Consider the following 13,082-nt stretch of genomic DNA (forward strand, 5'->3'; position numbering starts at 1 on the left):
CACGCATGCACACAGTAAGACTTTCTCCTTTTGTCTGAGGGGGACAGGACTAGTAGGATAAAATGGATGTTGTCTTGTTTTCACAACTTCCTCATACAAAGGAAAAGAAAAATAGATTCCCCTTTATCTGAAAAAATCAGATCAGATGGTTTTCATTGTCTAAAAGAGAAGCATGTTTTTCAAAACCCACTTTAAAATAATGAGAAAACACCACATTTTCTTTTTTTTTTTCAGAGATGTGAAAGCTGGTTCAGTGATGGCACCAAGCATTCTTTGGGGGACGAGCAGGATGCAGCACTGCACTCACTTCCAGTCCTATCACACCACATCACACAGTAAGCCATTCTCGACAGGTTTCCAGGAGGTTCTACATGTCCAGTGAGGGAACAGCAGAACTTGCTGTTGAACATACTGTACATAACAGTATAAAAGTTCAGTGATCAGGCCACACTCATGTATTATCTCCATTGAGTCTGCATTGCCCAGAGTGGGAGTGTGAGGGCCACCAACACCAGCAGTAGGGAGGGTCCGCAGCTAAGTGACTTCCCTGCGGCGGCTGCTGCTGCGCGTTCATCACTTCTGTCAGCTCCGATCACAGGAGCTTCTGTTCCAACAAAAACAAACTCTGTTGTGCAGCCGTCAGAGCAGCCGCTGCCACTGCCAGAACTACTGCCCTCGTCACCTGCAGCAACAAAAACACACAAATTAAACATTCTCATAAACAAGAATATCGTCACAAGCAGCTATTATTTTCGTCCAAGGAAAGAGAGAATATAGAAACAAGCCCTGGTCACACCAGAAAGCTGCACAGTGAAGCTCACCCGTGCATCCTAGTGATATAGTGGGTGCTAGAATTTGGTAACTCACTTTGCTGATTTGAATCGTTTCGTTCACTTCCGTTATATTAAAAGATTCACAGTCACTGACTTTGTACTTCTTTTCTAAGCGATAGCATCATCGTCCGAATACACCTCAGCACGTACATCAGTGAGGGATGACATCACTGCCATAGCGCTGTTAGGTTAGGTCGTATTGTGACTGTCTTCAGTTCAGCAGTAGGTTCAGTCTGTTGCTGGTTCAACCTGTTCCATTCAAAGTACTAGTTCTAGTACAAAACTAGGCCAAGCAAGGCAAGGAAGTAAAGTACTGTTCAGGTTTAATACTGGACCATTTTGTATATGCCATGTGGATTGTGCCTTTAAGTTTCTTAAATTTTTTTAATTGTTCAAATAAAGCAAGCACCGGGCCTATACATGTGACAGAGCAAAAAATAGGTTTTACATGATTGAAAAAGGACAAAAGATGGTTGTGTCTTCAAATATGTAGCAGTAGCATAGCGTTTACTTTGTTCTTATTTATCTTGCTTCTGTGAGATATTAAACTATGCAATACTTTTTGTTCTGGTCTTGGTCTCTGATTTTGAAGAAGACACCACTCATAACAGAAAAACAAACACGGATGGCAACAAAAATGGAGTTGAGGTACAAAATGTATTTGCAGTAGTCATGCAGCCACACGTTTTATTTGAAGCTCAGAGAAACTTCCATCTTGTCAGCTGAATGAGATCCACAGAATCAGAAAGGAAGAATGGTTTCTGTCATGGCAGCACTGGAGATGTACATCTTCCTCAACATAGGCTTGTCTGTCTATCATTGTCTGTGTCACCGTACATTCAGCTTTTCTATTCTCCAAATAATGTTTTGCAACACTGACGCCTCCTGTGGAGTTGTATGATGAGTCGCTACATGAATGACACCTAAGAAGTTATTTCAGTAATAACAGTTAATATTTCTGCGTTGTGTAGTGTGGTCTGAGTAAAAACCAACATGCAGTGACAGAAATCAATAGAGAAACCTTTCTCTCTTTATTTTACTTCAAATGATGGCTTGTTATTTTGTCCTCACCTGCACTTCCAAACACCCGAGAGAGATTGGAAAACTTACTAGAGTCCTGGAAGTAGATGTCATTTCCATTGTAGGCGTTCCTCAGCTTGTTGGTCATGACACGTAGAGCCATGATCTGCTGTCGTATCAGTGTGTCAGGCCTGGTGATATCCACATCCACCTCTGGGTTGTTGACCTGGTTGGTTAGACCCTCCTTCACCACTTCAGGGAAATATCTGGACATGGCACGCCAAAAACTTGAATCACCTAATATCTCCATGTAGTGTCCCTGAAGGCACTTTTAAAATGGGCCTTTATGGCGATATTTTCTAAATGTATTACAAAACTGGTTGACATATAGTACCATAGGGTTTAGTAGGTAACAATGTTGCCCATATTTGCTTGATTTTACTATAGTTTGTGAGAAATAAAAGTAGTACAGTCTCTATGAATCATTTCAATGAAGTTATCAAGAGGCATCAGTGACACTGAATAACAGGCTATCTGCTGTATGGTGGCTGACAGAGCTCAACACACTGCGACTTCAGAAAACACTGCTTTGACACACATCTTACATTTAAAACAAAAAAATAGCTGGAAATGAATAAAACGTGTATTTATGCTGCATTTCCAAGGTGAAATTGGTGAATGTGTCTCTTAATTTGCTTTTGTTTTATTTATTTGCAGTGTTTTCTTTTAATGCAGCACGTGTGTTGTCAAGCAGTGAGGATGTTTTCTTCACGTGCTCGTGTTTTCATCACTTACATGTGTTTTCTTAAATTGCTGTGGGTTGAGCTCTCTCTGCCAATCCAGTCAAATTACAGAGGTTACAGAGCTGATCCAGTGTGGTTGCAGTGTCTTTCAATTAACTGAAGCGTGTTTGATCAGGACTCTCCACAACACCACACACAGATAATCTCTAGACATTGTGGAACATGTGTGGATATCTCATGATCTTGGCTAACAGGCTGAGAATTTACAAATTAAAACAACTGAAATTAGACAGAATAGATTAGAGCTACTCTTTCTAACAATGGCTGCTTAAATCAGACAAAACACAAGTGTGTAATCAGGCTTAATAGTCTATTTCATGTTTGGAGTGGTGGCACTTGGCTACATAGATCCCTCAACATACCTAATTCAAACAAATGACTACTTTTCTGTCTTCTTTTTTTTTTACTTAATAAATCAAAAACAATTTAATAGCTGTGCTGCGTGTGAAAATAATGCACTACATGAGAAAGGCGACGTACTCACAAAAGAGTGTGTCATTTAACTGCTGCAGTAATTGCAGTCTTGTTTACACTTGTTGTGCATGTGTGTTACTGTCTCACCATTTAACCGTTCATTTTGTATTTCATTCAATATGTTTTACACAAAGAGAGGTGTGCATAGCTAAGTAACAAGAGAATCCGATGATTTCATAACACACTCCCAACATGGTCTGGCTGTTAGTGACATTTTATTATCTCTGGGCAATCAATTCACCTTCCAGATTTAGAGCGATGCTTAAAAATGGTACTGGCACAAACAAGAGAATTAACATGTCTTTTATTGCACCATCTGGTGATTTTGTTACTTGGAGAGGGCCAGAGTGATGGGGTGATATATTTTCTCTGCCAGCGTCTCTGGTTCACTGTCAGAGAAAACAACTCACTGTCCAATCTACTGTACGGCTCGGCGACACTCTACACGCTGCAGTGGTGATAAGAGGTGTTGGAGGCTCGACAGTCCTCTGAGTATTAGAGCCACAGAGCTTATATAGAAGTTCTCCATATAAGAACTAACTACTGTACTTACAGAGAGAGTGTTAATCTGGGAACACAGTGTGGTTATTTTAATCCCAGGCAGGCAGAATGTGATAACCAAAGAGCGGGTTGACTTTGCGGCAGTTCTAAAGAGTAGCAGAAACCCTCACCTGCCCTTAGTGTGGCTGTTCCAGCACTGCTCCTCGTCAGACTCTGTGAGCTTGCCCTTGGCACAGACGTCATCTGGCAAGTTGGACCAGAACCTCTTGGACTCCTTCAACTTCTCTTTGATGTCAATCACCTGCCATGGGCCAAAACAGAGTTCAGAAATATATTAAGGTCGATAATTGTGTATTTGAAAGGCTGAGAAGTCTGGCTGAGAAGGGAATCGACTGATTTATTGTTGTGCTTAATATTAACAAAGTACACACAACTTATGTATTTCCAGTGGTGGAAGAAGTACTCAAATCCTTAATTTAAGTAAAAGTAACAATGCCACAGTGTAAAAATAGTACACATATAGTATTACCAGCAAAATGTACTTAAAGTACTCACTATGCAACAATATGGAGCCTTCAAGGTCCCAAAAGATGACATATTGCTTTTACATTAAGAACACAAGATAATAATTTGTACACACAAGTTTTTATTGTTTATTTTATTGTCCAACAAGATAAAAAATCTTGTGCAACAAGATAAACAAGATTTGGGGGCTCTCCTGTTAATATTTGTTGCGAGGCAGTTTACAACGTTATCCTTCTCATACTGTAAGTACATTATGATCCCACATATATCCCAGCACTACTTTGCACAACTCTGACCTTGGTAGATCCAATCAGCAGCAACATAACTGAAAACACCTGTGAGGATCTGTGGGGGCTTTAATCTATAACAATGCATCATATCTAAAAAGTTCATCATATGTTTTGTATGTAAAAATCAAAGTAACTAGTAACTACAGCAGTTAAGTAAATGTAGGGAAGTAAAAAGTAAAATATTTCTACTTTACTTTATTTAAGTATAAAGTAGCATAAATTGGACATATTTAGTGAGGTAGAACTACCTCAAAAAGTACTTAGTTACTTAAAAGCTCTATGCTACATGCTCTTTAAACAAAAACGGAAATGCAAAAGAGTCCAATAGTTCTCTGTATAAGAGTGTGACACATTGCGATTTTAAATGTGGCAGCAGAAGTTTGTGTAGTTGCACAACCCCTTCTGTTCATCTATTCCATCAGGAGAGAAGCACTTGTGGACTGCCCGGGGATCTTTTTCTTTCCATTTTGCTTCATGTCCACTTCCATCCATATTGTGTTCATCTCTGATTCATACAAGACAGACTTGGGGTTTCGCATTTGATATTTGGCATGAGCGGTCACCCCCGACTGATTCCATCTGGACTCAGCAAGAAGTTTGAGCGGGCAACCAGCAAACAGGCGAAAAAATAAAAAATAAAAAAAATACCAAAGTACATTGTGTTGCTTTTGTCATTTTGATATTGTTGGTAACTTTCATGAAGACAGAGAACACGAGCCTAATGAATCTGGATATAAGGGGTAAGATATTTATTAAGGTATATACTATCATTCAAATGTTTAAGTATGCATATATATGTATAAATATGTTGGATACGAACATGTTCACTTTGCTCATAATAGAACTCACTTATGCTTCTGTCACCGGAGAGCAGGATGGCATACAGCGTACAGCAAGAACACTAAGTCACCCAGAAAGCTGTGAGATCCTATTTAAGTTTTATAAACTTTAAGGAGAAGGTCGACATTTTGGGAAATATACTTACTCACTTCTTTACTTGTGAAGCTACAGCCAGCAGCCGGGTAGTTTAGCCTAGCATAAAGGCTGGTAACAGGGGGAAACAACTAGCCTGGCTCTGTCTAAATGTTATGTGATGGATTGTTTCTTGGCCGCAGTGACTTCCTGGAGTCACCGTTGGTTGCCTGGCAACAAGACTGCAAGAAGTCAGTAGTCCCAGCCAAGAAATAATTCAGCACATAACCCCATGTGAAACCACAATGTGTTGTTGTACTTCTGTGTTGTAATAAGTGTTGTTGTTTGATTAACAAATAAGATATATTGTGTTAATTAGTGAGCTTTAACGTTACTGATAGGCAGATCTTCAGACAGAGCCAGGCTTGCTGTTTCCCCCTATTTCCAGTCTTTATTTTAAGCTAAGCTAACCGGCTGCTGGCTGTAGCTTCATATTTACCAAATGGACACAAGAGTCGTATGAATCTTCTCATTAATCTCATTACTGTTACTTAGTACCTGAAACACGATAAACAAGAATGTGTTTTTGTTAATGATGAAATAGTATGCTCTTTTCAGATAAAAAAAAAAATTCAAAAGCAACACAAATTGTAAATGTACAGATGCTTGGCCACATTATGTTTTTGCTTCCTCCTGGGTTGATGAATTCAGCATGGAAGATCAGTACAGCTACACAAACAAAGCCCAAGCGAGAGGAACTGAATGGATAGATATTATATCCTGCATCTATAAAACAAAGTGAAGCCACAAACTGAGCCTTGTATTATACATGTGATGTATTCATTGTGTGTGTGTGTGTATGTGTGTGCGTGTGTGTTAAAATATATTTTGGCAAGAAAGAACATTGTTGATGGTTCATGACCTTCTCTGTGGAATTCTATTGCTTTCAACAGTGTCGCTATTTTTTCTGTAAATTGTTTTGGACTTGAACCAATTTCACCTGCTGCATTCTTCAAGGCTCTGAAAAGCATAGACTGCAAAATATCTGTCTCATACAATTTATACCCAAATATTTCAAAAAGAACATTTGATTTAATGCAAAGCCCAGTGCTTCTATTCTTAATCGTAGTTATATTACGGCGGAGTTGCCAAAATAAACAATATTTGGATGAATACTTTGAGTCCAACTTTAGAGATGAAACCCTGTGATATTCATAATTATTTCTCTGAGTAGAAATGATCTGTCCTGGCTAAAATATTCAGCATAAAATATCCAGAAATATAAAACAACACACCCACTCCTAACTCCAAGCCCTTAACTAGCGAGGAGTGACTGACACGAGTTAACGCCTTTTACCTCAGGCTGCTCTTCATTGATTGAAAGGATTTTTCAGGATAGAAAATATAGCTGCCACTACATCTGCGATTCTGACCTATCAACTTGCTTGTTTTTACCAATACATACGTCCCCCCCCCCCCCCCCCCCATGAATCCATAAAATGTACCTACTGCAGCCAACTCAAGGTCCACTTACAAGCTTTTACTGGATCTTTCAACCTGCAAGTTAGTCATAAAATATAATCCACGTGTTACAGTTAAAAGCTCCAGAAAACATGGACAAGAAGTCCTAAAAAGGGCTATGGAGGAAGTCCTAACATTTACTGAACTTGCATGTTAACAGATCCATCTCCATGACAACTAAACAAACACCATCTGCTGATGATGACCATGTGATAAGGTTGAGAGTTCAAGAAAAAGCTACTAAGTGGATCTTGAGTTGGGTTTGTTTTGTTAAACTATTATTTCCGAGGTCGAGAATGAGCTTTGATGCTTAAATGAAAATTAGAGACGCGTTCAAAAAACACTTACTTTTGTCAATAATGCTGTGAACTATATATGTCAATCCAATTACTTTGTAAAATGTTTCAGCAACAATCAGCAATAATTCATTACAAAACCAGTTTATAATAAGAGGGCAGAGAAGAGCTGAGACTACAGCAGAATTTTACATCAGACTTTGCTGCAGTAAATTCTGTGAATACATGTGTTGAATGCCAGCTCTCTTATGTACTTTATAACACACAGTTAGCTTTCTAGCAGTGATTAAGTCCATCAAATAAATCTATATATATGTCCTTCTATATCTTATACACTTTGCCAGTCGTATTGCATATTTCCAGGGGTTACACTTCAGCCCCTGTTTTATGATTCATTTTCATCGATGATTTTGAAGACAGCTCTACAAGATCCACTGAAACAAAAGCAGCCTTTAATTTCTAAATGACAACCATCATTTTATTGGTTGAAATGAGGAATGTTGCTAGCAGATTTTAGCAGTTGCTGTAGCTAGCTCGCTAATTTAGATTACCTCTGTCAGTTGGTTGAATATTAGGTCTCCAGCTGACTTGTTCTAAATAGGCACACGATGGTATACTGCATATGATATATCTCTCAAAAAGAAAAAAAAAATTACAGTAATTTACTGTTGTGCAGTAGTGTTTGGGTCTTAGTCAACATACATGTATCTAGGACGGAGTTAAAATCTGTCAGTTATGTCAGCTGTCAATCATGGGTGCACTCACTTTGTGGTTGGCGGTCAGTTGAGGATGTGGGACTGACCGCTATTTGAGGCTGGTGGAGAGAGTTGAGAAAGAGCGGGAGCTATCACATTAGCTCTTTCAAGCCTGAGGTAATAACCCAGTGAGCAGCAACATTTCTTTATCTTGGCCTTGCCTACGGGCCACAGTAGCCTGTGGTTCATTTAATAAAGCCCTTGCTGAATAGCGTAAACACCTCATACAGTATGAATTAAATCTGCTCCGTCAGGGTGCCGAGAATTTGACAAGTTATGTGACTACGTCTCATTATGCTAAATATTTAACAGTGTTACATCTGCATGTGCCAGCTGTTGTTTTGAAAATTACTCACTAAGATTAAAAAATTTATTTAGGAAAAGGTAGGAAATGGAGAGGTCAATCTTGTGCTTATCTAATTAAAACACTTGCACATTCATAAAGTACCACTCACCCCTTTCCCTAATCCCTATCCCACCTACCTAGCATCCTGGACTCTGAATCATGTGAAAAACTGTTTCATTGGATTTACATATTTTATTGGATTCATCTCTCTGTATCCATTTCTTTGACTTATTTTATTAGACTTCTTATACTGGATTTGGTACGTTAGTATTGGATCTGTTGTAATCCTATTGTAGAATTATAATCCCATTGCTGTATTTTGTATTTCTATGAACTGTTACAACTTTTTGTTCATGGTCTGCAATTGCCACTTTCCCACCTTCAGCTCCTACTGCACACCCCGCCGTCTCCTCTAATGGCTTTATTTTCCTTCTGTCCTCAGGTTTTTTTTTGGGGGGGGGGGGGGGGGCTTAAAGAGAGAGCTTATGCTGAGTCAGGAACTGTTGCTGTTGTGGGCATGGGAAGCCTTTTGAGACAATGTATGTGATATTGAGGTTATTCTGTCTTTAATTGATAAAAACATACAGTATGTTGCTCCATAGACAATGTGAGTAATGATACACACATCTTGAGCTCCATTGGATTTGTCTACAGTAAATGCAAAGCCAAGGCCACCGAAAAACACTTGTTTAAAAACTGTATCAAAGCAATACAAGGGATCAAGCACCCTGAGGTGTCCATAGAAAATAATGAATGGACATGAGGGAGGAAATGCCACAACTGGAAGGTACAGTGAGTGGCAAGTAAGTTCTGTGGCTCCACCACTGTTTTATTGTATTGGGATTCCTTTTTATGCATTCTTAATTACATAGGTAGACCTGATGGAGGCTGTTCAGTCTTCAAACATTTTCCATGTTGTACTCTGATGCTTTGTTCTTTTCTTCAGGAATATAAATAATCTGCAGCTAATTCATACATTCAGCGTATTTTGTTATTTTAAATCCAGATTATATTCTTTGGTTTCTACAAAATTAGAAGAGAACCATGAAAAAAAAAAGACTCTGAAAAACATCCTGTTTATTTATTCTTGACCCGGCAGTTAAAGTTGAAGCCCTCATTACTCATTTAAAGTGCATGTGAACATCAGTAATAGCCCCCCCAAAAAAGCAGTGAACACACACGCATTCATGTACACACACACACACACCCTCATCATGTCCTAGTTACACTGGGGATTTGGGAGAGTGCATACAGTGAAGCCTCGGGTCTTAACAGGACATGAAAGGGCCTGTACCGACAGGATGCCACTGCAGGAGACTGCCCTCACATTTGATGTGGTAATCCTGTCATGGAGACACCAAAGCTGGTTAGGTTTAACACACGCTGGCGTGGCTCTGATTCATGATGGCCCACAGCATCCCGGCACTGACAACAAAATATGGATCAGATCAGAATGTGCTTGGCTATTTTACTTGAACTTGAACTAAAATGTAACCACAGTGATGTGACATTGATATGGTCCATTCTGACAACTGAGTGTCTGCAAACAGGAATATTTCAGGAGAACTGGAGGTTGGAAGGAAGGATAACTCATTCATAAGCATAAAGGTAAATAAATCCATTTAGGATTCATTTGGAGATTGATGCTTATAAAAGTATGATGCAGTGTGCTCCATCTGTATAACATGATGTACAGCAGTAAACAAGCACTTGTTCATAAATAAATGCAAACAAACACACATAAGCACACACATAAGCACATACACACTGTACTAAGGGTGAATTGTGTAGACAAAAATCTGACCATGAGTCTCTCCATGAGAGCCCAGGGCAGTGAATCTGACTCCAGCTAGAATAGTTGCCTTCACTGCATCTGTGATGCTGCTGCAGCCGCAGGATTAGATGCAGCTGAACCTTCAGCGTGTCTCCCTGTCTCACTGGTCGCCCAGAGTTCACTGCTGCACTGTTTTACAGAAACCACTAAATAACTGATAATGTCAACTACAGGTCCATAGGCAGAGGAGACCGAGAACAGTGATACAGGTTTTTCTCAGTTGGATACATTATACCTGTTTGTTTTACAATTTAATATTACACACTCAGGTGCCAGTTTATTAGGTACACCTAGCTAAAACTAATGCAGTCTAATACAAAAGGGTATAATGTTCAGATTTTGTTGAAACTGTTTTAGAGAGATGTTAATTCAACTGTATGGTCATTCTGAGGGCTGCAGTTTGTGGTGCTTTTGAACAGAAACACTTCTCTGACCTTGTGACAATATAAACTAGACAATCTCCTCAAAACCTGCAGTTTCAATAGCCAAAGTACAAAAAAACCTGTGAGTGCAGTTTTACTATTATAATATATTCCCTCTTTTCCTATGTGTACTGCCTGAAATAAAGATTTTATTCAAACAAATCTTTATCCCAACCCGCCTCCTCCTGGGTTTGCCGAGTCTTGGATGGTGGTGTCAGGTCGCTGATCTATTGGAGCATGTAGGGCACCCTTTGGCAACGCATGTTAATGTGGGTCCTGCCACTTTAGGAGGTGAAATTGGGATTTCACCTGCTTCATTTTCAAATAACAGTCCAACATAAAGTTGACTCTAGATAGCAATAATCTAACCTTATTAAACATGGAGACAGTTAAGCAAATTGGAAAGAACTGACTTACTTATCTCAAGTCTAGCTTCTCATCATAATCTTTTTTTGATTGTTTGTTTTGTTAAGCTTTTGTCTTGGCATATCACAAGTCCTTTCTTATGTGAATCATCACAAATGTATGTGCACATGCGTTCCGTCTGTCTTCAAACTGCCAGGTTGTCACTGTGGAGATTTGTATATAGAGTGGGAGTGGAGCTATAGCTCACTGAAGCAAGGATTAAACACTGTGATTGGCCCCTGCTTACTTCTCTGTTAACCACAGTGATTCTCAGCCCAAGAACACACACGGTCCATTAACAAAGCCGATCTTAATCAATTTCACAAAAACCAATGTGATCCACTATGACTCACTGTGTTCAAGAGGAAAGCATGAATCGCAACCAAGGCATGCACCACCATCTTGCCAGTCCTGTCAAATGACTCATACCGATTTTGGGAAGAAGGAATAATAATAAAAACTGAAAATAAAACAAGAACATCTTTTAAAACAAGATGGCAGATGTATTAGACAGCCAGAGCGGTCTATGGAGGCAAATGAGGAGGCAAACTTTTATAAATACAGTATTATTTATACAGTAAGTATTTACATAAAAACCATTATCAAAAATATATACACTCTTAATAAATATTTACACACCCAAAATCTGCTATAATAATAAATATCTTACATAAACAAAAACATTACCCCCATGTAACCAAACTCCCCTCTACCCCTTTCCCACTTGACATTACCCTCCCGGAACTTATAACAGGTGCTCAAGAGGTAAGGCAGAGGTAAGTTTGTGCACATAACGTTTTCAATACACAGTTTTTCTATTTTGTTTCATAAGAGTCCCCATTAATCACTCAAATATCCTGTCACGATTGACTCATAAATCAATGTGTATTATTTGTTTGTTTCACAGGTGAACGACTAGGCGGAACGGCCCAGCGTCCCTGCTGTGAAACACCCAACCCAATACAACTGCAATATACCAACAGGAAAACAATAAATACATTATTTTAAAATACATCTGTGTGTTTCCTTACCCGTGTAACTATCTGTAAATATGTTTTACCAACTATATGTCTAGTCTCGCCATAACATTTATTACCAATACCTAGTAACGGCGACCCATCGTTACAAGATGGCAAAGACGTGAAATTAAAGCATTTACAAAAAGGTTAGTTAAAAAAAAGATGAATTATTAATTTAAAGTGAATACTGGGGCACAACTCTACCTTCACTACCAAATTAAAAATGTATTTAATTAAATAACGTATACCAAATTGAATGTAACAATCTGTTTTTAAGAAAGAACAGGGTATTTGATTATTTTCGGACTGATATTGCCAGTTAGAAAACATTTTCATTTGTATACATGATTTCATGACTGCCATTTGTTCTACAACTATTACTAGTCAACTATTACCAGTGATGTTTGGATTTCATGGGCATCATTGGTGAATGGCTAAAGCAACACATTGATGGTGAAGAGTACTGGCTTTGCAAAATATTGGCTTTTAGCATTCACATGTCTTGATGATTAAGGTGAAGGCCATCCTTTTGGAAATAAAAGAATCTGTGACCCCAGAATTGATAATTGTGAGGACACTGCACGGACAATAGCTGTGTGTAGGTTCAATAGCAAACTGAGCGTGGGATTAAAAAAAAAACTGGTCTACAGTAGCTGGACTGCATGGCTGAATATTCAAAATGGTAAAAATCTATCTTTAGTTTTTCTTCTTCAGCACGGACTATTGTCCTCTTTGCTGGTGTCTTTTTAAAAGAGAGGGGACTCCTTGATGTCTGTATCTGAGAAGGAATATGAGTTTTATCAACCGAGATATAATGTTTCTAATTGTGCAATCACTGATAATCTGAGCTGATGGCCGGGATGAGGGAGATGCTTTGGTGCTAACCACAGCGCTCAGTGGCAGAATTTTCTAACTGGCTCATTCTATGACAAGCACAAAGTAGCAGCGAGGGTCAAGGTAATATTTGCACAGAGAGATATCCAAGGGCTCAGAAGCCAATATTATAAAATATGTGTTGCAGTTAGATTTTCAGAAGTGAAGGGGATGGAGAGGAGCCCTGCTGCTGTAGTGCTGTGGCAAGACCAAGAAAGTCCAGGAGCTTCAGTACTGGCCCTTTCCCTTTCAA

General features: G+C 39.0%; 1 protein-coding gene across 1 annotated transcript in view; it reads right to left on the bottom strand.

Annotated features, from left to right (window-relative positions):
• Window positions 1-458: 458 nt before the first annotated feature.
• The window catches only part of gpc6a (glypican 6a), a 124,062-nt gene continuing 111,438 nt past the window's right edge, over window positions 459-13,082 (bottom strand). Inside the window, exons 8-10 of the mRNA XM_070902969.1 lie at window positions 3,802-3,932; window positions 1,944-2,119; window positions 459-682 (exon numbers count right to left, since the gene is read on the bottom strand). Of these exons, the coding sequence (XP_070759070.1) occupies window positions 459-682; window positions 1,944-2,119; window positions 3,802-3,932 (531 nt within the window). The remainder of the gene's footprint in view (window positions 683-1,943; window positions 2,120-3,801; window positions 3,933-13,082) is intronic.

This window comes from Enoplosus armatus, chromosome 1 (genome assembly GCF_043641665.1).
Source record: "Enoplosus armatus isolate fEnoArm2 chromosome 1, fEnoArm2.hap1, whole genome shotgun sequence".
Lineage (NCBI taxonomy): Eukaryota > Metazoa > Chordata > Actinopteri > Centrarchiformes > Enoplosidae > Enoplosus > Enoplosus armatus.